The sequence below is a fragment of the Sturnira hondurensis genome, unplaced genomic scaffold (genome assembly GCF_014824575.4).
Source record: "Sturnira hondurensis isolate 20B ecotype Veracruz unplaced genomic scaffold, ASM1482457v3 Scaffold0022215, whole genome shotgun sequence".
NCBI classification, from domain to species: domain Eukaryota; kingdom Metazoa; phylum Chordata; class Mammalia; order Chiroptera; family Phyllostomidae; genus Sturnira; species Sturnira hondurensis.
Genome location: NW_028094846.1, coordinates 9500940 through 9528471, shown reverse-complemented (window position 1 = coordinate 9528471; position 27532 = coordinate 9500940). Strand labels below are relative to the sequence as shown.

Below are 27532 nucleotides of genomic sequence, written 5' to 3'. Positions count from 1 at the left end.
GTAATGAGAGGCTCAAAAAGTAAATGGAGCCAACGACTGGCTCTATGTTTCAAAAAACAATATTTTCATCTAAAGGGTTTGTTGATAATTAAAAAAACAGGTGACTCTAGAATTTTAAGATTCTAAGAAAACCAAAGCAGTTGCTAGATGAGAAAGCTGTTACAGATGCAAGGTTACAACTGAAATTCCATAGTACGGCAATGTACAATAGTACGTTTTAACATTCTTCATATATGGTAAAGTTCACTTTCTTTTTTGGCTTGAGGCACTCTTAATAAAATGTATCAAGTGCAGAGAAAAATCTTTATACAGTATTTGTTCCTAGAGTGTCACTGAAGGGTTTAGATGGCAACAAGCGGACACACAGAAGATTAAATCCTTCAGTAGGCCAGGAAAGCTGGTTAGCAAACAGTTTACCAATTCCTGAAATTATATGCCTCCCCCACCCCCCTTCCCCAGAAACGACATGTCTTAATTAAAATAAAAAAGCTTCAAAACATAGCCAAAATAAACTGCTCTGAGCTTACCTGCCCTTAACACTCAAAAGAACAAGCACGCTTAACCTTGTGATAGACATACTTTGAAAGCTTTGGGAGGCCCAAACATTTCTTAAAAGGTTAAAAAAGAACACATGAAAAACAAATCCCAACAGAAGTCACTGAGAGTTGAGTTCAGATAACTGTGACTAATTTAAGTCTCCAAGGCTTATTTTAACATTTCATCTTAAAGACTTATTCCCCCCCCTTCCTTCCCCATTCCACAAATTCTCTCTTTTCCTTTGCCTCCTTCTCCCCACCCTCCAAATACAAAAGGAAAAAAAACAAAAAAAACCCCAAACACACACTGAGATGACCTTTCATTCCTTTTGTTCCTATAACCAGAAACCAAGGAACTCCCACCTAAATGACATAAAGAAAACAAAGTGGGAAAACCCCCAGCTGCATTTAGGGAACTGCCTTATAATAACTCAACGAACTGTAGAAAGTCTACAATTAAAAATTGGGGGGATGTGCAGGAAGAATTGTCTAGTCTTTCTTACTAGGCATACAACACCAATGATGACTCAGCCTAGAACCTACTCAGTCTTCTAAGAGACTGCATGTAACTCACAGTTCTCAAACACCAGTAATACAAATCTCAATGGCAACAGGGATATGTTTCTTTCAAATGACAGGTAATCGGATAAATGATTTAGATGTTCTATGCTTACATAAGAACTTAACTTCCTTTAAAAAAGAAACTAGTTCTTTCAAAAAGAGCTCTGAATTCTGTCTCTGGTTAGAAAGTCTGAAAAACTCTCAGGCCTTGAGACATGATCTCTCTTCTGTCACCCCTTATAAGCAGATGCCCCTTCTCAGGGCATTTTCAGGTTGTACAGGCAGGACTAAGTGGGAGATACGGCTCCAGAGCCCACTCAGTTTGTCTGGGTCCATATGTTTGTAGGAATTGGGTGTGTTAGAGTCGGTGAACTTGACTTTCAGGAAATCCCTCACTTTTTCTTCAATTTCCTTTAGGCTCAGACTGGTTTTAAGTGTCTCCTCCTCCAACAAGACAGTCAGGACTAAGGCTACGTCTTTGAAGGCAGCGTTCTCGTGGTCGCAGTACTTGTAGAAGATGAGGGTGGAACCTGCGGGCAGGGACTCAAAGCGGTGGACCACTGCTGCGTTGTGGCCGTTCTGGAACCCATCGCTCAGTTTCCTGTCCATCTCCAGTTTCACGGCATCACTGTCCTGAGCAGCTCTGCCTGTCCCATCGATCCGGATGGCAGGGACACTGTGGTGGGACGAATAGGCGTCAGCAATCTGCTCGCTCAGGCACTTGAGTGCTTCTTCAGCATCGCGGGCAGCAGTGAGCAGCAAGATGGCAGGCTGAGGCCGCGGCTGGGAGCTGTTGAGATGCTTTTCCAGGAATGTTAGGCTCCTTTTCCACAGCTTCTCGTCTTGACCTTGGTACTTACTCATAAGTTGTTTCATCTGGTTCTGGAACTCTTGAACAGCAGCGGTTTCCACCTCGGGAGGGAAAGTGTACCACCAATACCCAAGGATAGGAACAAGCAGAAGTATCAGCCAAATCCACCACTTTCTCTTGGTGACAGATGCACTTTTGGGCTGTCTAGTCACGTCTGCTCAGGCAAAAAGAAACGACAGATACAAATATAAGTTTCTTACATTCGAGGGCAAGTGACTTGCACAACCAATCGTAAGCTTTATAACCATTAGACAAAAGAGGAATTTAAAGAAAGGAGCTGATAATTTACTTTCTTAAATAAATAAGAAAGAAATTTGGGGTTACATCTGAAACGAAAATAACTTTGTGTATTAACTATAATTAAAAAATTAAAAATATCTAAATTAAAAAGTGAAAAAAGAAAATTTATTATGCTTTTACAAAAATCTTTATCCCATATCTATGGGTTTTTAAAAAATACTTTATTTATTTATTTTTTAGAGAGAGGGGAAGGGAAGGAGAAAGAGTGGTAGAGAAACATCAATGTGTGGTTGCCTCTCACGTGCCCCCCACTGGGGACCTGGCCTGCAACCCAGGCATGTGCCCTGACTGGGAATCGAACCGGCAACCCTTTGCTTCACAGGCCCGTGCTCATTCCACTGAGCTACACCAGCCAGGGCGCATATGTATGGTTTTTAAGTTACACATATAAACATGCATATGTCTCTTCACTGCCGAAATAATAAAAGGTCTTAGAGGGGAAAATTAGAAAAACCACCATGAGAAACAAGGGATGCTGCAGAACACATCACAGGGCGGGGGCACCGCACTGCTGGTATGGTCTCTGCCCCTTCCCAGCCGTGCATCCAGGGTTACCAGTTTCACTTCAGAATGTCCTTCATAAAGCAGTTGAAATTGAGATGAAATTATTTCTTATTAAAGCTCAGCCCTTGAGTACAAGTCTTAACATTCGGTGTGAAGAACCAGGAAGCACACGAGGAACACTTCTGACACGGCCTGGCACAGCGGTGGTCTCGGGAAAGGAAGTCTGTGCAACTGGGCTGTGAGCTGAACTAGTTAGTGCCTTTCATGGGATTTTAAATTGAAACAAGTGACAAACTATGGTTGGCCAGACTCGCATATCTGAGAGACATTTTCTTGAAAATAAGGTGATCCTGACAACTGACAATATTTGTTGCCAATTATGAAATTCAAGGTTTCCAGTGAAAATCAGGATTGTGGGAATATTGATTCTGCCACTATCCATCTGAAAGCTCACAATTCTTAAAGACTTTTTTCTTGAGTTTGGTGGTGGTACTAACAAATGTAACCTTTTTAATACTATATTATAAATGCCTCAACATTCGGAAGAACTACATAACTTAGTGAATCAATATTTTCCAAGTGACCGGTGTATGAGATTCTATCCAAAGTACGACAATGACCAATGGATTTTAGAGAACACAAAAAGTTCACTGACGTGGTTTCAGATGTCAAATTTCTAATAACATTTAGAAACTAACACTTGTTGAGTTTGGAGAGTATCAAAATAAGAATATCCACAATTATCTGAAGCCATTAAAATTCTACGTTTCTTTATAAAGCTGTATTTTCTGTGGATACTTCAATCAAAATAATATACTGTAACAAACTAAATGCAGACGCGGTTATGAGAATCTAGCTCTATTTTTAAAGCCAGGCATTAAAGAGATTAGAAACCCATCAATCTTCTTACTAAATTATTTAAAAATAAAGTAGTATTATAAGAAAAAAATTTTCAATTTTAATTTTAGTTAAGTATGAATATGTACAACTCCATATTATTTTTTTAAAAAAAGATTAATTTCACTAGTGGAAAGTGTTGAGACCAAAAATTCTGAGAATCACTGCTATGTTACTTTCTCAGTACTCACTCAGGATAATACACAGGCTTAGAAAATAACACTTTCCCCCAATGCTACAAAGAAGGTAAGTGGTCCAATCTAATTCAAATACAGCGCTGTGGACTTTAAAACCGAAGGTAATTCCATTATGTATGCTCTGTAGGGACTTGTGTTTTTTTTTTTTTTGGCTCAGCAAAGTCCACTCAGTTAATAGTATTAGTAAGTTTAGTTATTAACTTTCACTTTCAGTCTCGTGGACAATAAAATGAAGAGGAAAACCAGATGTCATTTCATATAGTTTATCCTTAAAGAATCTCACTGCTAGTAAAAATATATACTTGTTCTGCTGAAGTGCTTAAAATACAATTCTTCAAATAGCAGTAAGTTATTTTGCTGAAAAAATAAAATAAAAACAATCGTGGATCACCAGTTTTAGAGACTCAATAAAAACTGAACAAACTTACGTTGGCTGAAGGGTGATGGAAGCTGGTTTCCAAGCTTTGATTTCTGAATGCTGTTATCTAATAACAAGAGTAATAAAGGCTATCAATTTGTTTCACAATGTGAAGTCATTTCCAACAGACACAGAAAATTCAAGTTCCATCAGGAGAGAAAAAGGCGGAGCTTGGCCAGGAGCAGAAAGCAGCAGAAGTGCCCGTTAGGACAGCAGCGCCCCGAGACGGCGCCCTGCCCCCTCGCAAGCCCTGACTGCGGGAGGTGGCCCAGCACCAAGTACACAGAACACATTCGCCTTGAGAGGGAGCCCTGAAGCATCTGCCCCAAATTACTGCACGGGAGTCGTGAAGTTAGAAAGATGAAAGAAGCAAGCACAACTGTAATGATGGGAAACACTCTTCCTGAAACAGTGACACGCGCGACACCTGACTGGCGACGATGCTGCAAAGAGGGAGCAGAGGACGCACGGACCCCAGATGTGCAGCCACCTCGGTGAGGCGCCTGAAGGCAGAGCTCAATCTTAACCCTGTTTCCTGGCTCAAGACTGATTCAAAAGTTTCCTGGTGCTTTTGACCACTTCGATTATCAGTAGTTTTAAACAACTGTATCGGTGGGGACTGGGCGAAAACGGTAGAGGGACTGAGAAGTGCAGGCTGGCAGTCACATGGCAGCCCAGGGACGCGAAGTTCAGCGGAGGAAACACAATCAATAATGTTGTAGTAACTGCGTGTGGTGTCAGGTGGGCACTAGACTCAGGAGGGACCACTCTGTAAGTTACATAAACATCTAACCACTAGGTCGTATACCCCAAACTAATCAAATATTAAACGTTACCTGCAACTGAAAATAATTAAATGAAATAAATAAAAGCTACATTAAAAAAACGGGTCATCATTTCTGTCAATAGACAAGTGAATCCATCTTAGGTTTGTGGTTAAACAACAGGTTTCAAAAATAATTTTCTCACAATTTCATCAAGTCTCTTCCTCAACCATCACTTTAGGAAACTAATAAAGACTATCAGGGCTCTTTTCCTTTTCCCTCCATCCTTCTTGGCTTGGCCGCAGATTTTAACAGGGAAGAGAGAGGGCTCAGGAGGCAGAGAGGCGAAGCGTTTTTTTTACAGTCGAGGTTTAAGATAAACTCATCGCTACAGAGATTATGATGGACACTGAATTCACAGTATGATTGTTTTATCACATCTATTTATGGTAGCTCTTAAATTCTGTGACTTCTAATCCATCCTCAGCCTAAACATGAAAATACAACTTGTGAATTTCAGCCTTTATTACTTAAAATAATGAGTATGTAAAGCTGTTCCAAGTTTACTTACATAAAAGTAAACAAAGTCTGCTAAAAACGGAGACCAGGGACCGTCATAGGAGCAGACGCTCATCATCACACATAGGCTGTACTGCTGGTGCGGAGGCCAGACAACCTGTCAAGCCTGGATGCCCCCCCGCTCCCCCCCCCCCCGCCCCAGCTTGCTCACATCATCCCGTACACTGCACCCTCCATCCCCCGCCAGTCCAAGCAGATAGAAACAGCTGAACGAGTAACCACGGCTTCCCTTTACCAGTGAAATCCCAATCTATATGCTTATCTGAAGAACTCAATGTTCTGTATGTTAAATAATCAAGAAAAACAGCAAATACAATTATTTTGAAAATGGGCAGAGATTCAGCGACTTACTTTGCATCCTTGTCCTTATCTGGGGAGTTTGTTCAACCCATTCCAGGGAGGATTTTTGATATCCCCGGCCTGAAGCAAATACATATATCAAAATGTAATTTAACGTACTTTGAGAATGCACACCATACTCCAGCGTTAAATAAAACTACATCTGTGAGGATGAGATTTCCCAGCAAAATAGGTAACAAATAAATACACAAGGGTGAGCGAAAGTAGGTTAGTAATAATAATAATAAATAAGTAATTAATAACACAAGAACAAATTGTTTCATGTACTCACAACTGTAAACCTACTTTAACCCACTCCTGCATAATCACCTAAGAAACACATCTGTGCAAGTCCTTTGCTGTGGGTCTGTGAGAATGATTGAGGTCAGGAACACTTGAACTTGATTTAAATGTTATTTAAGATGAAAAAGCTGACCATTTACTCTTGCAAATAAATTACTTTCAGTAAAATAGTTCTGAACATATTTCCGCACCACTGAGTAACTACCACAGGTAGTACCAATGTGTGGTGAATTAAAAGGCAAAGAGAATAAAGTGACTTAAAATCCTGGTAGTACCTTTTGTTGGCAGCGTAAGACAGGTCAGAATCGGTTGACTAATAAAGAACCACCCACCAGCCACTTACTTAGCACGAAACGTGGCTTATCCAGAGCTGCGAAGTCTCGACCTGAGACAGAAAACCGAGAATAAGGTCCGAGAACACTTGGAAATAGATGTGCTTGTTTACTACGGATATTACAAATCCAAGAAACAAAACCAAAACCCTTTCTTTCCTCGGTCCCAAACATACACAATACGTAATTGTTCCCCCTCTTCTAAACCTCGCACTGCTCAGAACTGGGTAAGCAGAGGTCAGCTGTAGGGTCAATACCATCAAAATGATGATGAGCTGTGCTGAATGTTTACCAGGTCAGTGCAATTTTACTTGATTCTCTCACTTTATGTGGTGAATACCAGTATTACTCCTATTGTACAAATAAGGAAACTTAAACTGATAGCTTGCCCAATTTCACATCTCGAAGAAGTAGGGCTGATACATAAACTCTGGCACCTACGTGTAACACTGTGTGTTACAGAGGCAGATTTTGGACCCTGCTCGGCTATGAAATAAAAGACACACGTTCTGGGGTTGTTTTAAGGACAACTGTCAAGTGATACAATGGAACTAGAAAACGGAATCACAATTCTAACAGGTAGATTTCCAAATCTGTCCTGAAGAAATGGACTTCTACCCATCAATGTAAATTTATTTTCAACCTAATTTTTTTCTGAACACAAATGCAATATATACTAGCTATAAAAGAAGTGCACCTTTCAAAAAAAAGTGTAATTTAAAAATTCATAAATATCTATTAAGTGCTTACTATGTGCAAAACATTACATGTATAAATATCATGAACAAAAGATATATATTTTTCCAGATTTGTCTTTAGTCTATACTAACAAAATGCTTTTTAAAAAATACACATAATTTTTTATATTTCCTTTCATTGATTCTAGGAAGTTCTTTCTAAAAAAACCCCTCAGATTTAGGGCTACGCAATCAACAGTATGTCAGTTTCACTGGATGTTTTTCCTTTCTCAGTGATGCCCAAAATCAATGGTATCTTAGATTCAAGGAAATACATGTTGATCACCTATGTTCATTAGTATACAGAATTAACTCATTTTTCATAGCTAAACAGTATTCCAATGCATGAGTGTAGCATGATTTATATAGGAAGACATATTTAAGAACTTCCAAAATCAAAGATTTAGAAAACCAAAGGGCAAATATTTTAAGTTGATTCACAGTATCTTTTTCACAAATGATTTTTGTTTCAAGAGCTTATTCATTTTTGTTACCTCTCAAGTTTTTAAGTCACGAACCGAGAGCCTACTGGAAACTAATATAAATGTACATATAAAGTGGAATTCCATGAACACAGTGATTATAAAACATTTCCCACAGTCCCCCAGCTGGCGGCCACCACGAAGAAGGTGGCTACAGGAGATGCCAATGTTACTTTTGAAAACCAACCAAAGATAAACACATTCGTACAGAATACAAGTAGAATCACAGAGCTGAAGGAAGAAATAGATGTTAAAACAGAAACAACTCCAAAATTTAAAATTTGCTTGTGAGGACACCATGATTGCAGATAATGACTTCTTAATTTCACCGTATCAAATTGGTGATGTCTTCATTAGTCATTGTCAAGAAGGAACACAAGAAATGTTAGGAGAAGCAAAGAAAAATTTCTAAGAAGAGACTGACACCTCAGAATTCAGAGTGGAATCAATTCAACAGGTGTTAGCAGATTTGAAAGTTCAGCTACATGCAAAATTTGGGACAAAATAAACCTTGAAGTTGACAAAAGTGAAATATTTTATAATATTTAAAATTTGTTCAATAAACTTGACTATTGGTCAAATGATAATTTCCCTTGAAATAATATGGGAAGCAAAAATGTCTTTAAAAATTTTTTTTTCATTTAGCCCTGGCTGGTGTGGCTCAGTGGATTGTGTGCCAGACTATGAACCAGCGAGTCACTGGTTCGATTCCTAGCCAGGGCACATGCGTGGGGTGCTGGCCAGACCCCCGGTGGGGGTGTATGTGTGAGAGGCAACTGATGGATGTATCTCTCTTTCTCATCCCTTTCCCCTCTCTCTAAAAATAAATAAATTTTCACGTCTTGCTTATTTATTTTGTATTACTAAAAGAACAGGGTATTCGTTTATATATTTTGCATATCAATTCTATCAAGTGTAGGGATTTTATGTTATTAAAATTAGTTAAGCAATAAAAGCGAAACAAAAAGAGAACAGATTTCCCAACACTTTTTCTTTTAAAAGAATTTCGTATTTTCAAAAAGATGATATGAAAGGAAATAGTCCTTGAAGATTTTATATATATATTTTTATCTATTAATAACTCAAATTCTGGGACTACATTTAAAACTGTGAAAAAAGACCCTGGGCTGGTGAGGCTCAGCTGCTTGGAGTATCATCCTATAACCGAAGGGTTGCGGGTTCCATTCCTGGCCAGGGCACATACATAGGTTGCGGGTTCGATCCCCGATCCCCAGTCCAGGTGTGGGCACAACCAATCGATGCTTCTCTCCGGCATCGATGTTTTTCTCTCCCCCTTCCTCTCTCTCTAAAAGCAATGAAAACATGTCCATGGGTGAGGATAAAAAAAATAAAGGATAAAACTGTGAAAAGGATAAAACTGTGAAAACAGTATCATTCCTGTTTAACCTAAAGGAAGTACATATTAGTTGCAGATAATCTGCAAAACACACACGCAAAAAAACCAAAGAAAAATGTCACTAATGATTCTATCCTAAACAAATCATTATTCACTTTTTAGCACATTACTTCCCAGTATTTGATTTTATTATGAAAATTTACAAAGTTGTAAGCAAGTCTATAAAACTTTTATATACCTACTACCTAGCTTACCACTAACTTTTTACTACACCTTATTTGTACCTTCTTTATTCCACTTTTGCAAGAGTTAAAGTTATACTGCTTATAAAACTTTATATCCTTATTAGAATGTCTATATAAGTAGACTCAAACTACTACATTAGTTAATTAAAAATAATCAACAAATTTATATTGCAAGGAAGAATATTCAACAAACCATTGAAAGAAGTTTTTTTTCTTTAAATTTAAATTCAATGTTAAATATAGAGATAATTAACTCAAATTTAAGATGCAGAATGAGGCTTTTAAAGCATTCACCACACCCTTTTTTGTACATTTTACATTAAACTTGCAAAAGAGTTCTCATCTTTAAAAATGAGAACTGCATCGACCAAGCCCACAGGTAGGCTTGAGTGAGTGTAAAACATGGCCTTACTTACTCTGTGGTGACTGCCACAATGGTTCAGAATGTGGATCGGATCTGCTGGTTTGATCTAAAAAATAAAAAATACATAGAGTGCGATACAGAGCATACTTGACCTTTTAAATACACATTTTAGAAAACTGTAATTGAACAACAATAAAAAGTTAAAAAATATACATTTTACAAGAGAAAAAGGAGTAGTCAAAATAGTAAAAATATTCAGATAAACCCCAACTGACAAACTGAACCACTCAGAGATAAAAGTAGCTATCTAAGTATATTAAAGTTTTTGAAAGTCTAAGTAACACTCCTGACAGTGTAGTGAGTACTAATGCCAAGGTGATCAGTTTCCCTATCAAATTTTTAAAAAACTACAAAGAACTCTTCTTGGGAGCACAAAAATATTGTATTCCATAAACATCAAATCAGGCTAAAAAGTGATTTATTTATTTAGGCATTTTATATTACTAATCAGATGTACAAGTGAAACCAGTAATTTTTTTAAAACTTTTCTTTTAGAGGGGAAGGGAAAGAGATAGGGAGAGAAATATCAATGTATGGTTGCCTCTTGTGCGTCCCCTGCTGGGAACTGGCCTGCAACCCAGGCATGTGCCCTGACTGGGAATTGAACTGCGATCCTTTGGTTTGCAGGCCCGAGCTCAATCCACTGAGCTACACCAGCCAGGGATGAAATCAGTAATTTTAATAAATATTTAAAGTATACAACTGTAGCCCTGACTGGTGTAGCTCAGTGGATTGAGTGCAGGCCTGCAAACCATAGGGTAGCCAGTTCGAATCCCAGCCAGGGCACGTGCCTGGGTTACAGGCCTGGATCCCAGTAGGGGGCATGTGAGAGGCAACCACACACTGATGTTTCTCTACATCTCTTTCTCCTTCCCTTCCCCCTCTCTAAAAATAAATAAATTAAATTAAAAAAAATAAAAGTATACAACTTTAAAAGTTTTAATAAAATATTTTGAAGTATTTTCTAAAAAAGCAAATTCACAGGACACCTTTATATTGTGACTAAAAAGACAGCTCCTAAGACAAGAATCGTATGTGTATAAAGCAGTATTACCTCTAGAGGCAACAGGGTCCGTGGAGCTGACCTTAACAGTGGTGTGGGTGCTGTCACAGATGTCTTGATCATCTTCTTCAGTGTCCCCTGAAAAGAAATCAAGGATACGCCAGTAAACCCTTTATTCTAATGCTCTAAAGATCTGGATTAAAAAAATAAAAACAAGCAATTCAACATTAAAATGAATCTTTCTTTAAAAAATGTATTTATTTATTTATTTATTTATTTATTTATTTATTTATTTATTTTGGGAGAGGGGGGGACAGAGGGAGAGAAACATCGATGTGTCTGCTACTGCCTCTCATGCACCCCATACTGGGGAACCTGGCCTGCAACCCAGGCATATGACCTGACTGGGAATTGAACCAGTGACCCTTTGGTTCCTAGGCCAGTGCTCAATCCACTAAGCCACACCAGGCTTAAGGATTCATTAAAATGAATCCTTTAAATTATCATATATACAATTATGCTTTATTATGTTTACTATTCTGTGTCAAAGTTTTAAATAAGCTAAAATTAAGCTCATTTATTCTATGTTTTCTAAGGCATATAATTATATTCCAAACAAATATTCACAGTAATATCTATAAGATAATATTCTGCGGCTTTGAAATAAAGTAAAAAAAAATGAGTTTCAAGTAGTGGAAAATCTTTATCTCATTGACTTTACTTATTAGTGCATAAACTCGAAGACAAGTGCATGTACGCATTCGTGTCCATGTTTGCGAGTGCTTGTGTCTGCGGAAGTTATACAGATGCCCGTACACAAACATTTCAGCCCACAAGTGACCAATATGAGATTATGGTAGGCCTCAAAAAGGACTAAATTGTACTGTACTATTCATATACAGACTCACTGTGAGAATTTGGAAAACTCTTAATAAAAATAATCAAGAGCCAGCACATGTCAGAAACTGAAAATACTAGCTTTGCTTGCAATTATTAACTCAGACAACAGACGCTTAAAATGCACATCAAGGCTATCAATGCTCGTTCTCCAGTATTTCATCCGTCCATGTGATAAGCAAGAGTATTTTTTTCCTGAAGGAAAAGACACTATATTCTGTTCTCTTAAGTATCCATCAAAATTGCTTATAGCATTAACAAAAAAGTAGACTATACTGTAAGACATTTTAAAAGAAAATACCTTCTTCAGAGAAACTGGACTGCTGTTGGACACTGGTGGCTTCTAAATGAGAAAAGCAGACATGGATGTGACCTCAAAAGCTGAAGCTTAGGTATACAGTAAGAGCACCTACATTAGGGTAAGTGAAGATAAAGACACACTAAACTGCATTTTAGTTAACTCAAAAAAGAGACTGATATTTCCCTCCAGGCTTTCGGAGATAGGGCTGATGCACACTAAAATCAGAAAGTTTGTTTTCCCTTCACCCACAGGTCTATCTGTACTCCACAATGTAACCTGTGTGCGCAACAATAAGTTCTAAGTTCATAACTACACCAGTCACTCTAGGTGCTAGTTTAAGAAAAACAAAACACGCCTGTTATCTGCTTCCCAAAGTCGTAAGGCAATAAATACACCTTTTAGATTATGGCTCAACCACAGGAATTGTCTAAGGGTGTCAGGACTAAGGAGTGATACGGATGGACTTAAATACTGGCTCTTCTGGTTTCCGGTCTACTACCCTTTTACTACTTCCTCAGTCTTGTTCATAGCTGCACATTGTAAGGACTCAAAACAACTTTTTTAAATTGAGACTATTTTTTAGAGCAATTTAAGGTTCACAGCACAATTGAGTGGAGACATCCTGTGTGCTCCCCGCTCCCACACCTGCGACCTCCTTACTACCAACATCCCCACCGGAATGTTACATTTGTTAAAACTGATGAACATACATTAACAAATCACTACATAAACAACAAATCACTATCTCCAAAGGACGGAATTTACACAGGGTCACTCTTGCTGGTGTTGATCTGTGCATTTAGACAAGCGTGTAAGGACAGGTATCCATCACTAAGATACCACACATTATTTTCACTGCCCTAAAAGTCCCGTGCTTCACTTCTTCACTCCTCCCCCACCCTCGAAACCTTCGGCAACCACTGATCTTTGACGTACTACCTCATTAGTTTAGCCTTTCCTGGAATATCATGTAGTTGAAATCAAAACACTTTGTATCCTTTTCAGATTAGTTTCTTCCACTTAGTAATGTGCATTTAAGGGTCCTCCATGTCCTTTCATAGCTTATTTCTTTCCAGCAGTGAATAATACGCTATTGTGTGGACGTAGCAATTTGTTTATCCCTTCACCTGCTGAAGGACATCTTGGCTGCCTCCAAGTTTTGGCAGTTATGAATGATGCTGCTATAAATATCTGTGTGCAGGTTGTTGTGAGGACATCTTTTCAACTTCCCTGGGTACATACCCGGGGATGTGACTGCTGGACCATATAGTAAGAATACGTTTAGTTTCCTAAGAAGCTAGAAAGCCTCCTTCAGAGTGGTTGCACCACGCGGCACTCCCACCAGCAATAAATACGAGCTGCTTCTTCCACATTCTCACCAGCGTTTAGCCTGGAGGGATATTTCAGCAGCTGGGGTCTGAACCCCAAGCTGGGCTCCCCACAGCACCAGAGCTGGAAAGGAACCCAGGCAACATCTAACTGTGAAGAGATGAGACCTCCAGAAATACAGTCATGGTCGGGAATTTTAACACCCCATTGATGTCAATGGATAGATCTTCCAGACAAAATTTGACAAGGAAACAGTGGCCTTAAAAGACACACTAGATCAAGTGGATTTAATTGCTATCTTCAGAGCATTTCACCCCAAAGCAGCAAAATATATGTGCTTTTCAACTGCACACAGAACATGTTCTAGGATAGACCACATGTTAGGACATAAAACAAGTCTCAATAAATTAAAGAAGACCGAAATCATACCAAGCATTTTCTCTGATCACAATGCTATGAGACTGGAAATCAACCATAAGAACACTGGAAAAACATGCGGAGACATGGAAACTAAATAACATGTTGTTAAACAATGAGTAGGTCAGCAAGTAGATCAAGGAAGAAATGAAGATACCCTGAAACAAATGAAAATGAGGACACAGCAATCTAAAATCTGTGGAACACAAGGAAAGCAATCCTTAAAAAAAAACTCATAAAGGCCTATTTCAAAAAAGCAAAAAAAGATCAAACAATCTAACGTCACACTTAAAAGGAACCTGAAAAAAGAGGAACAAACAAAGCCCAAAGTGAGTTAAAGGAAGGACATAATAAAGATCAGAGCAGAAATAAATGAAGTAGAGTCTAAAAAGGCAATACAAAACATCAATGAATCCAAGAGCTGGTTCTTTGAAAAGATAAACAAGATGGACAGACCTTTAACCAGACTCACAAGGTAAAAAAACAAAAAAAGAAAGAAAGAGGATAAAAATACATAAGAAATGAAAGAGGAGAAATAACGACTGATACCAAAGAAATACAAAGGATTGTTAAGGAAATATTATGAATAACTATATGCAAAAAAACTGGACAACTTGGACAAATGGATAAATTCCTAAAAACATACAATCTTCCAAAACTATATCAGGAAGATTCAGAGAAGCTGAATAGAGAGATTACACATAGTGAAATTGAAGGAGTAATCAAAAAACCCCCAACAAACAAAAGAGGAAGCAAGCACATAAAATGAGCTAAAACTATTTTATTCAATAACTGGTGTTGGAAAAATTGGAGATATCCGTGCAGAAAAATGAAACTAGACCAACTTCTTATACCACACAGAAGAATAAATTCAAAATGGATCAAAGACTTAATGTTAGACCTGAAACCATAAAAATCCTGGAAAACATGGGCAGCAAAATCTCAGACAATACTTGCAGCAATATTTTATCAGATATGTCTCCCAAGGGAAGGGAAACAAAAGAAAAAACCAACAAATGGTACTACATCAAACTAAAAAGGTTTTGGCCCTGGCTAGTGTGGCTCAGTGGACTGAGTGCCAGTCTGTGAACTGAAAGGTCACCTGTTTGATTCCCAGTCAGGGCACATGCCTAGGCTGGGGGCTAGATGGCCAGCTGGGGGCGTGCAAGACATAACTGGTGTCTCTCTCACACATCGGTATTTCTCTTCTTCTTTTTCTCCCTCCCTTCCCCTCTAAGAATAAAACAAAATCTTAAAAAAAAAAAAACCATGTAAGTTTCTGCACAGCAAAGGAAACCATCAACAAAATGAAAAGACAATGCACAGAATGGAGAACATATTTGCCAATACATCTGATAAGGGGTTAATATCCAAAATTTATAAAGAACTTTACAAAACTCAACACCAAACAACCCAATTAAAAAATGGGCAAAGGACCTAAATAGACACTTTACCAAGGAGGACATACAGACATATGAAAAGATGCTCAACGTGGCTAATCATCAGAGAAATGCAAATTAAAACCACAAAGAGATACCATCCCGCACCCATTGGAATGGCTATCAATCAATCAGCAAACAAGTGCTGGAGAGGATGTGGAGAAAGGGGAGCCCTTTTGCACTACCGCTGGGAATGCGGGCTGGCGTAGCCACTGTGGAAAGCAGTATGGACATACCTCAAAAAATGAAAAATGGATCTGCCGTTTGACCCAGCGATCCCCCTTCTGGGAATATATCAGAAGGAACCCAAAACATTAATTTGGAAGAACATAAGCACCCCTATGTTCCCTGCAGCATTATTTACAATCACCAACATACGGAAGCAGCCCAAGTGTCCATCAGTAGATGAGTGGAAAAAGCAGCTGTGGGACATTTTCACAATAGAATACTACCCAGCAGTAAAAAAAAAAAAATAAAAATAAAAAATTATCCTTTGTGACAGTGTGGATGGACCTGGAGAACATTATGCTAAGTGAAAGAAGCCAGGCAGAGAAAGACAAATACCATAAGACTTCGCTCATATGTGGAATCTAATGAATAAACTGAACTAACAAGGAAAATGGGGAGACTCATAGGTGGAGAGCAGGATGACAGCTAGTGCAGGGGAGGTGAGGGAGGGAGGGACTGAGCAAAAAGGTAACAGGACTCATGGACACGGACAACAATGTAGTGACTGCTGTGGGGAGGAAAGTATAAGGGAACTAAATGGTAATAAAAAAATACAATAAAGATTAAATTAAAAAAGACTCCCTTTGCTCATTATTTGTATATAGGAAAAATGACTTACTTTTGCATATTAACCTTGTTATACTGCAACCTTACTATAACTGCTTATTAGTTTCAGTACTTTCTGGCCCATTCTTTAGGATTTGCTACATAGATGATCACCCGAGAAAGGGAATCTGTATAGACAGTTTTACTATTTCTTCCTTCCCAATTGCTATACCTTCTATTTCCTTTTCATGTCTTATTGCATTAGCTTGAACTTCCAGCACAATGCTGAAAAGGAGTGGTGAGGGCATCCTTGCCTTGTACCTAATGTTACAAAGCTTTCAGTTTCTCACCACTAAGTATGTTAGCTGTAAGGTTTTTTTGTAGTTTAATCAAGCTGAGAGAGTTCCCTTCTATTTCTAGTTTATTCAGAGTTTTTATAATGGACAGGTGTTGGAGTCTGTTAAATGCTTTCCCTGCATCTGTCCATTAACCATGTAATTTTTCTTTAGCTTGCTGATGTTGATCAATTACATTAATTAATTTTTAATAATTTTTATACTTTTTGGGGATTCAATATTTCTAATTCTAGCATTTGGGGCTGTCACTGACATAGCAGGTGGTTAAAAATAAACATTGCCCTGGCTGGGTAGTTCAGTTGGTTACAGCGTCATCCTGATACGCCAAGGTTGCAATCCCTGGTCAGGGCACATACAAAAATCAATCAACGAATGCATAAATAAGTGAAACAACAATTGATGTTTCTCTTTCTGCTCCTTCCTCTCTCTCTTAAAAAAAAAGTTTGTTTTAATGAATGAATAGATTTTAGGATTGGTGAACAAAAGCTTTTCAGTTAAGGATTTAGGTTATATTTTTCAGATTCCAATAAAAAAAACATTACTTAGTAACTTAAAAAAATTCATCTGAAATTAGCGCTTAATAATTAGATTTCATACAAAGTTTTAAAAATTCCATTTGTTTTCACCTTTTTAAAAAAGATTTTATTTATTTATCTTTAGAGAGGAAGGAAAGGACAGAAGGAGAGAAATATCAATGTGTGGTTGCCTCTCATGAGTCCCCCGCTGGGAACTGGCCTGCAACCCAGGCATGTGCTCTGACTGGGAATTGAACCACGATCAATCCACTGAGCTACACCAGCCAGGGCTGTTTTCACCTTTTTAACCTGAACTGCAAAATATTTATATGCAATCTGATAATGAATCAGCAGCATCCATGACTACATTAGTTTTAATTTCATTTCCTTCTTTTGTTATTCAGCTTCCCTTATTTTAAACTTCTTGGCTGTTATAAGCATAAGTTTAAAACATTAAATAAAAAATACATATGGACACACCAAAATATATGCAGGGTGGGGCAAAAGTAGCTTTATGGTTGCTCATATAAAAAATAGTACAGTAATTAGTTCGATTCCCAGTCAGGGCACATGCCTGGGTTGCAGGCCAGTTCCTGGCAGGGGACACACGATACATTGTGTGTCCCCGGCAGAGGCAACCATACACTGATATTTCTCTCCCTCTCTCCTTCTCTTCCCCTCTAAAGATAAATAAATAAAATTAAAAAAAAAATAGTACAGTAATTAATAAATAATATAAGAATAAAATCTGTATTTCATATACAATTGTAAAGCTACTTTTGCCTCACACTTTGTGTGTGTGTAGATAGATAGATATTATTACTCTTCCCTATGTTCATACAGAAGCTTTGATAAATTAAAATCCCATTTGGAGCAATAATACCCTTAATTCAGTTATTTTAGGAAATTATAAAAGTTGTGGCTTTGACAAATTTGTAGACACATAGCAATAATGAAATGTAAGTTTTCACTTTTCCAACCTCCTCAACCAGTTGGGAAAAGGTACTAGAAGAGATCACTTACAACCACCTCCTCTGGTGAATATTACTAGTATTCAAACATCATGAACAGCCATTTGATATATTTTATTCTCTCTATTAATCTCACAAAAATTTCCTTTAAACTGGAAAATGCTTGATTTAAAGTTAGTTTTTATTCTAAAACCCTAATAAAATGATTTCTAACTCTAGCATAGAAAGTAAAAGTGCAGAATTATTTTACCTCCAAGTTCTCTTCCAATTAAGGGCCTGACTAAATCACCCCAGTAAATTCATTAAAGAAAAAAAAAAACACTCCACACACCAACACATCCCACAAATCTCTAGTTAAAGAAATAAAAGATTAAAAAAACAGTCTGACTTATAAGCTCTTTTTTTTTTTCAGTTTGCAAATGTGGCACTTGAGAAACTCTGGGGATGATAAAAGTCCACATGGAGCTACATACTGCACGAGTCACTCTCAGGACCCAGACCCTGTAAACCCTGAAGTCTCTATAGAAATTAGCCTGAGCTTAAGTGGAAGATAAATTTAAAAAGAGCTGCAACTATTTATAAAGCAAAATGAAGCTTCCCTCCATCTGACTCATCTCCAAATTTAGAAAAGAACTTTAACTTAAAACTAAGTCCAACCACAATCAATGTACATTCACTTGAAGCCACAGACCTTGGTATTTCATGTCCTATACGAAAGAAAAAAAACAAAACACCAAACCTCGCCCACCACTGAAGAGAATTTAAACCAGATCAACAAACATGGCAAAGGACACTGAACTTACTATGAAAAACACCTCAAATTCACTTTATAATTCAAGAAAAACCTTAACTGGTAAGTTATCTCCTTTCTCTCAACTGTGTACATTTACCAAAGGGTAAATAAAATTAAAACGCACTTGTTCTTACGTGCATTTTAAGAGCAGCATTACAAACTAAGGCCCTGGTCACTGGGACAGTGCTCCACACACCCAGATAATGAGCAAAGGGCTATTCTCAAACCAGTGACCGAAAGGGTATACTCCTCTATTCTACTGATCATCAGAATCCTCAAAAAGAACCTAGAAACATGAGAAATTAACAAACCTAATTCACTCATTTCAGGATTTCCATTTGTTTTGCATGCTGAATCTGCAAGAGAGATAGTGAGAAAACGATTAGAGCTTGAAAGGAAATGCATCATACAGTTCTTAGCCACAGGTTCATCATCAAAACCTTAACAGATCTTTATCGTTGTAATACTTGGTAGTCATAAAAAAATCACCAACTTTTTTTCTTATAGAATATGACTGAGAGGTAGAAATCTAATGTGGACATAAATAAACTTCCTTTTTAGTTCCCATAATAAACATATTTATGGGCCAAAAAACTCTGAAAACGAAGTAGAAGACTATTTGGAATGACTTTACTAGTTTTCTTTGGTCGTCATGAAATAGTTAAAGGGTAATACCCTTTCAAGGTTTTAGACAAGAACAAATGCAACTGAGGCAGAGAAATTTCATTGCCCTTAGCCACAAAGCCTCAGTACTGAACTGTTTATTAGCCTTATACTGGGAAGAATGAAAAGTCCCTGACCCTAGTTTAAAATTATCGTGCTACCAAAAAGAATCATAGCAACATACAAGAAACACCTCTTACAAAGGATGAGGAAGGCAGCCCTTTCTATACTTATATGAAAATGTCACAATATGTTAAATAAAAATAAAAACAAACATTATAAAGGTACAGCCCTGACTGGTGTGGCTCAGAGGGTTGGGCGTCGCACTGCAAACGGGAAGGTCACAGGTTCGATCGCCACTCAGGGCCCACATCCGGGTTGTGGGCCAGGGACCCCAGTTGGGGGCATGTGAGAGGTGACCAATTAATGTTTTTCTTACATATCAGTGTTTCTTTCCCTCCCTCTCTCTAAAAATAAATAAATAAATGAAATCTTTTTAAAAGATTTAAAAATATATTTATGGGGCTAAAATCTGTGTAAATAAAAAAAGAAAAGATCATTAATATGTGAATTTCCTTGTATTTCCATAAAATGTCTCTGGAAGAATACCCAAAAAACTGACATTGGTACATTTCATGCTGAATTCTGAACTGCAGGAATACACAGACTACTTACACAGGAACAAAATTGTATTTATAAAAACATGAAACCAACAAACAAAATAACTTCTTACCAGATCTTGCACTTCTCAGAGCGGGTCTACACAGGCTGATTGAAATATCTTCACTCATCACTAATATGGGGGGAAACATTCAAAAATATATAAAATAAGATACTCAATATACTAGACTTATTATACAATCATCTATTAATTAAAAAAGGTTTCTCTGAGCTTTCCATTATGTTAAGTATAAGGATACACTTGTGAACTAGAGACAAGTTTCCTGCCATAAAAAATTTCAACTTGAGGGAAAAATTAGTGGTTTTTCTCAGCAGGCCATATTTGTAGGAAAGAAATACCAAACAAAACTCTCCTAAATTTCTCAATTAAAAATGAAAATCTGACACTGTACACCTCAAATTTATATACTGAATGTCAGTTGTAATTGAAAAAAATTTTTCATTAAAAAGAACCAAATTCCATTTGTAGTGTACCCTTACTGTGGATTATTTATGCCATACTTTACTTCAGGGTTAACTCCCTGAGAGTTAATACATTCCCTCCAAGAATGTAAATTCTCATTTTAGGTAAGATATTGATGTTAGCCAGGGCCTGTTTCAGACTATGGTTCAATATCCCAGGGTCAATGGGGGAGCCAATCTCACTAAATAGAAAGCTAACGTCAGCCTAGAAATCCCAGGTGCGCTTTGTCAGAGGCTCACATAACAATCTCAATGCCAATATAGGCCTAAACTTGGGTTAATTTCAGTTGCCTCTATAAAAAAGTATTCCGTCTGGCTCTGCGTGAGAAATGCAAAAAGCACACAGACCCGGCTGCCACCGCCCCCTCCATTACACCGACTGCCCATGTTTTTACAACACTGACTTAACCCACTTTCCCCTTTACAGCATCTAGAAGTCCTGAAGGGACCGACATTCATCTGTGCAAAAAACATTCATTGAGCATGTCTTTGTACATCTTAAAGACAGAGATGCAGAAAAACGTTTGAATTGATTTTGTGTAGCTCAAAAAGGCAGAACTAATACCAACAAGAAACAGTTACAGCAAAGCACCTTTTATTTCAATACTAAAAATAAAGTCATCAGTCTTATCTCCAAAACAGAACAGTGAGGGAATGATTCCTGTATCTTGAAGGTGATCAGTCCATGACTGGTGTGGACAAAGGGACACCCACACTGACAGACACTTTGAAGATTTAGGAATGACTTCCCTCAATCTTCCAGCTCTAAGATTCTATGAAACATCTCAGTTGCTAGCACTTCATACATCAGGCATCTAGAACATAAATAATTAGCTTGAAAAATGAAGCTATTCCCCCTATTACAACTACTGCCCCCCTTTTCTCCTCTATTCCCACCCTTTTCAGGTTTAATCGGAAGCTAAAACTCGATCTACAGTCATCAATTACTATTTCAGCCCCCACCTTTTCATTTAAGAAGCATTTCCTGTACTTGCCACTGCACACACAACCCTATGTAAGATGCCTGAAAGAGACAGTACCAGGAGGAGGCATCAAAGGGCCAATGATGTCGCTGTTTTACTAGGTTGTTTTAGAAACTGTCTTCTTGGTTTAGGTCTTCGTTCTTAAGGGCATCTTCGGATAACCTTCTCTCAGGGCACCCCATTGGCCCCCAGCCCATTAGTCCCATATACAACCAGAGAATACACTAAGTTGCACTGAAAGTCTACGGTTCCGTAAGGAAGGGAAAGGGCCTATCCTTAAACTTGGACTTAAAACAGTCCTCCATCAAAGAGTGACTCGTGTTTAATAACTCCTCTGCTAGACAGACTTTACAAGTCTTTACTTAATGATTCTTTAAACTCTTTCTCCTTTCATGAAGAGGCATGAGATGGGAGCATGCCAAGTGCTAGATGGAGAAAAAAAAATTTTAAAGCACCTTTTAGAGTACGAGAACCCTGAGTACCTCTAATCTACCAAAGATGCCCTAACCTGATTTCTAGTTAGACTGTACGCACAGTGTACTATCAACACAGTCCTGCAAATCTATGCATGGGTTCCATCAAAGTGTAATCTACACTGAGAAATGTTGTGTCTTTTCCATTTCCAACTATAGCATAAGCTTCTGGAGAAAAAGACATGTTTAAGCAAAATTTTATTAACTTCACATCTTTTGTAAAGTGCTATGAAAAGGGAAAAAAAAAACCTTGTTTCTCCAAGTTTTATGTGTACAAAGTGATTCTGCATGTACTGTACCATTTCTGCAGTGGCCTTGTGAGTAAGGCACAGTAACTCACCCAGATAAAGCCTGAGGCTAAGGGTGGGTAACTCAACCAAGATCCGGGGATCTTTCCCTAGATTATGCAGCCATGCACCTCATTATCAATCCTTAAATGCAGACCTAATGCGAACTTGAAAAGACTGTTCAAGGCATTCTACTATATAATATTTTTTAAATGGTCTATAGGTTCGTGCTCAACATCTTTGGTACATCAATTCACTTAACCCCACCATTTTTATAAATTTAAAAAATGAGATATTACTGCTTCTCCAGGAATAAAGGACAATTAAATAATACAATTAAATCTACTGTAAATGAAATTTCAAGAATATATTTTTTCCAAATGGCCTGGAAACTCTGAGTATAGCAGTGATTACTCAAAGCATCTTCTACGCTAGTTTATAATCCCAGCACAGTCTAGGCTATTCAAGGCATTAAACATAAAGGGAACTGAACTTGAACCAGATATATTTTTGTTCTAAATTGAGAACAGAAAAGCTGAAACTCTACAGTTTCAAATAATCTCCTTAGAAGCAATGGATAAGAAAATATGTCAGGATTTGGGCTAAAAAAAATAAAAACCCAGAGATAATCAGTTTCAAAAACTAATCATTTATTATGGGTTTATCCTAATACCATCAAGAACAAAAAGCAAACAAATGGAACTAAAACAAAAGATACTAAGCATTAATACCTGAAGTGAATTCTTCCCCCTGCTTTTCCAAGCAGTTTTCTAAATTTTTATTTTTATTATTTTTTAAAGACTTTATTTATTTATCTTTAGAGAGAAAGGGAAGGAGAGAGGGAGAGAAATATCAATGTATGGTTGCCTCTCATGTATCCCCTGCTGGGAACTGGCCCGCAACCCAGGCATATGCCCTGACTGGGAATCGAACTGCAATCCTCTGGTTCACAGGCCCGTGCTCAATCCACTGAGCTATGCCAGCCAGGGCCTAAATTTTTAAAATTTTGATTATCAAATGTAGCCTATGTCCAGGTCACACTAATTCCAAGATGCAAATACTTTCAGTAATACATTCACATCTCTGACCCTGGGACGCAGCACACAACATGGTACGTTACAGTTTAGCAGCATTTCTTCCTTCCAGGTGGTACATAAAACCAAGGGTGGTGTGTCTTAAGATGATGATGTCTTAGATCTGATGAAATGAAGGATCAAACTGACAAAACTGACCAAACTGTGTCATGATTTTACTATGCAGGCCACTTAACCCACGTCACAAGAAAGGCAGGTGAGGTAGTTTACCCACCTGAATCACTGGGTAGCTAATTATCACATGGGAGAGTGACAGTGAGGTACTTGGGGACAATGAAAGGGCTTTGTGACAGTTCTGTGACTCGACATATATGAAGGGGCTAATACTTAGGTACTTAAGTACATACTGTCTTTTCTTGACACACCGCTTAGTTCAATAAAATACTTATTACAAACATTCACTAAAACTCTGACTATGGTATGATTCGGGACTCTTGATGAATCAGACTATTATCTGTACATAAAAAAAGCTGGCAGGTAAGGAAAAAAATCAAATCGCCCGTCTCACCTGTAGTCTCTTGTGTTCTCGTCAGAGTGTTCTTTGAGACTGTTTGGCTTAGGATGGTTTGTGGAGATGGTTCATTCTCTACAGGATAGATACAACAGTTGTCAAAATTCAGATATATGATCTGGGTAAAGATTAGGCGCATTAACAGCAATGTATGAGCAGAAATGCAAGTAATGAATTTCTTTAGAAATGTGAAATTAGGTTTATCCAAACTTACAAATTGAACTAGTCAGAACTACGCAACACGAAAAAATAAACTACTCCTCACTCATGCTTTACAACAAGAGTATATATACTACTTTAGAAAATCTAAAATACGGGCCAGAGCAGCGATTTTCAACTGGTGTGCTGCAAGGATTTTTGAAACATGCACTACCTGACTATATAATTAGGGGCACTGACCTCTTTTCCCTTAGAATATCAAATAAAAAATGGCAACAGCCAACACAACAACAGCCATCTGGTGCGAATGAATCGAAATTATACCTATTTTTTAATCAGACTGGCAAAAAAATGTATTATTTTTTGGTGTGTTGCAGAATTTTGGTAATTAGTTTGTGTGCCATGAGATTAAAAAGGTTGAAAATCACTGGGCTAGAGTGTCACAAATGATGTGAAAGAGAGCAGAAGAGTAAAAAATGTTTAGATCCTTCTAGATATATTAAAATAGACGTAAATCCTTTATGTGTTAAAAAAAAGTAATTTACATTGACTGCAGTAGGCTCTGTGAGTCAGTACAATTTAACATATCTACTGTTAAAAATACATACAGAGCATTCTTCCAAGTACTGAAGGAGACACAGAACTAACATAACTACTCAAGTATAACATGTTCCTTCAAATATATATGACAGGTCAGAAATGTTATAATCTTAGGAAATAAAACTACAGAGTGGGGCCTCCAAGACACATCATAATTAAAATGCCAAAGGTTAAAGACAGAATCTTAAGAGCAGCAAGAGAAAAGCAGTTAATTACCTACAGGGGAGTTCCCATAAGACTTTCAGCTGATTTCTGAAAAGAAATGTTGCAGGCTAGAAGGGATAGGCAAGGAATATTCAAAGTCATGAAGAGCAGGGACCTACCACTAAGAATGGTCTAACCAGCAAAACTATCATTTAGAATTGAAGAGCTGATAAAGACCTTCCCAAACAAACAAACAAAACAAAACCCCCCCAACAACTAAAGGAATTCATCATCACCAAACCATTATTACATGAAATGTTGGACTTAAGAAAAAGAAGATCAAAACTATGAACAACAGAATGGCAAAAAATACAAATCTGTCAACAACTGAATCTAAAAAACAAACTAAAGAAAACAAAAACAAAGATAGAATCGTGGATATAGAGAGCATTTTGATGGTTGCCAGATGGGAGGGAGGTAGGGGGGAATTAGTGAAGAGGTGAGGAGACTAAGAAGTACAAATAGGTGGTTACAGAATAGCCATGGGGATATAAAGTACAGTATAGGAAATGGAAACCAACACCCATGACCCACAGACATGAAAAATGGTGGGGGCATTTCCTGAGGGAGTGGGGGGTGTTGGGTGGAGGGGGGACAAAGCGGGGAAATCAGGACAACTATAATAGCATAATCAATAAAACATAATTTAAAAAAACTTACAGGGTGGGGCAAGAGTAGATTTATAATTGTGAGTATTCAAAACATAGAGTTCATTCTTATATATTAGTTATTGTATTATTTTCCACACAAATAACTGTCTTGGGTGACCACACCCTATAGTAACTTACATCTTTAACATAAAGTTTCGAAAGTCAAAGCGTCTTCAAATGTGTCAGCAAATGCGCAGTGTATTACTCAGCTCTAAGCCGAAAATCCATGTTCAGGTTCATAGCCATCAATGGTCTTTGTAATCTCATTGTGATTCAAATCCCCTGGTTCTTACCTCACAGGTGCCTTACAGGCAGCTGACAGGAAACATCACTGTGTCGGTTAGATTGGGGGCTCGGGGCAGGGTGGGAGAGGACGGAATTAAGGGAGTTGATTCACCTGTGACTCACGTAAAACTATACACTCACTTTGTCAGTATACTCTCGGCCCATTTAGATGAGAACTAATTGTCTTGATTTGTAGGGCTCCTTAACCCCTGGGATTACACCGCGGGCCCCCCAACGTGGCGAATTCTTGGCGCAGACCACCACAGTCGAGAAAGATCAATCAGCCCCAGTCCATGAGGCACTGGGGGCTTCAAGTTCAGGATAACTGCCACCCCATTTCAGTGTATGTATTTGGGTGGAGTCTTAAGTCAGTTCACCAACTACACTATCCCGCAAAACACCCACTCACAAATTTCCTCCCTCTCTCCCCACGTGGACAGTGATGGGAAAAGGCTGGAAGGCTGGATTAGAATCATAATTCACAGCTGGAGAACGCTGGCCTCTGAGAATCAAAGGAGGAAATGGAAGTGGCTTTAGCAGAAAGTGTTGCAGGACAGAGTAAAGCGAAATGAAACCGCCTGCCGCCTAACTCGCCGTGCCTGCAGGAAGAGGCAATCCTGACACCCCTCTAAACGGATGACTGGGGATGCGCAGAGCTCCCGTAGCCCCCGGGCTCTGCTCACTGCTCCACACGACTGCCTTTCCAGTCCTCTTGCCTGTGCCTTTCTCCCACCCGCGGGCGAGGTGGACCGGACCAGGGGACGTACCCCCATCGGGGCCAAAAAGCCATCCGAACCCCGGCAGGGAGGAGCTAGCGGGGAAAGCCGCTCGCTGTGCTCGCTACGGGGATTGCGGGAGCGTTACCTCCGTTATTCTCACCTTCCGAGGAGTGAGAGTCCCGTAACCCTCTCCGGGACGTAACCGGTGATGGCTGTTGCAGACGTTGCTGTGAAAGCTGCTGCTCAAGCTGGGCAGCGCTTCGCGTCTTCATCTCGCCCACTTCCACGAGCCGCGGCTGCCTCCGCTGCCGAGACCGAAGGTTATAGGCGCTTTCTCTCACTTCCTCTTTTACAGAATGGGGCCGGAACTCTTCCATCTGGACTCGTTTCCCCATCGAGGACTTTACTTTGGCCACTTGGGGCTCCGAGCCACCGTACACTTCCGGCGGCTCTTCCGAAAACCTCACTTCCCGCCGGCCGTGGCGCCACGGAGTTGTAATTTCGTACGCAGGCGCGTCACTGCCGCCGCCATTTTGAGGGGCGAGCCGGCGCCTTCCCTCCCGCAGGGGGGGCCTAGGTGTGACGTACATGCCCCAGCCTATCACCGGCTCCGCCCTCCGCCCCTCGCCCGCCATAGTTGTTGTCGTAGCTTGAGTTTATCACGAAGATGATTTTGAGGGGCCCTAGAGTCACTAACCGTTGGTAGCGATGGCTTTTCGGGGTTCTGAGCGGTGGTCGCGGTGGTCAGGGGGGCAGCTGAGAGTCGCTGGGGCTGCCGCCACCGTCGTCGCTGCTGTGCTGCAAACCGGCCTCTGGGCCCATGGTGTGTCCGAGGGCTGTAGGAGAGGCAGTGTCTGCGCTGGGTCAGCTGCTGAGGGTCACTCCCGCCTCCTGGCTGAAGGCTCCAAAGAGGAGGAGAAGAGGGAGGAGGGCGTCGTCGTCTTCGGCTTTGGGAGAGGGAGGGAGGGGACAGCGGAGAAGGGACAGCTGGCTGGGCAAATTGCGTGTCCTGAGCCCAGCTGCTCGTGGCAACTGTTGCCCGCACGCCGGAGACGCCCCGTGCCTGGCTCCCAGTGCCAAGTCTCTGGAGGGGCGGAGGATGACGGGGACGGAGACACTT

General features: G+C 39.1%; 1 protein-coding gene and 1 pseudogene across 7 annotated transcripts; one reads left to right on the top strand and one right to left on the bottom strand.

Moving 5' to 3' along the window:
* Positions 1-266: 266 nt before the first annotated feature.
* TOR1AIP1 (torsin 1A interacting protein 1) lies at positions 267-27327 on the bottom strand. 7 transcript variants are annotated; one of them, XM_037034881.1, is made up of 12 exons: positions 26573-27327; positions 23793-23870; positions 20038-20097; positions 18953-18997; positions 12048-12089; positions 10901-10987; positions 9839-9892; positions 9025-9126; positions 6613-6654; positions 5979-6047; positions 4295-4351; positions 267-2122 (listed from the first exon to the last, which is right to left on the bottom strand). In XM_037034881.1, exons 1-12 carry the CDS (start codon positions 27045-27047, stop codon positions 1335-1337), a joined length of 1899 nt encoding a protein of 632 aa, XP_036890776.1. In that variant the 5' UTR covers positions 27048-27327; the 3' UTR covers positions 267-1334. The 7 variants fall into 7 exon arrangements, with proteins under 7 accessions (XP_036890776.1, XP_036890782.1, XP_036890778.1 ...); XM_037034887.1 differs by lacking the exon at positions 9025-9126 and having other exon boundaries at positions 26573-27319; XM_037034883.1 differs by lacking the exon at positions 9025-9126 and having other exon boundaries at positions 26558-27313.
* LOC118979237 (prefoldin subunit 4-like) lies at positions 6866-8369 on the top strand (annotated as a pseudogene).
* Positions 27328-27532: the final 205 nt, after the last annotated feature.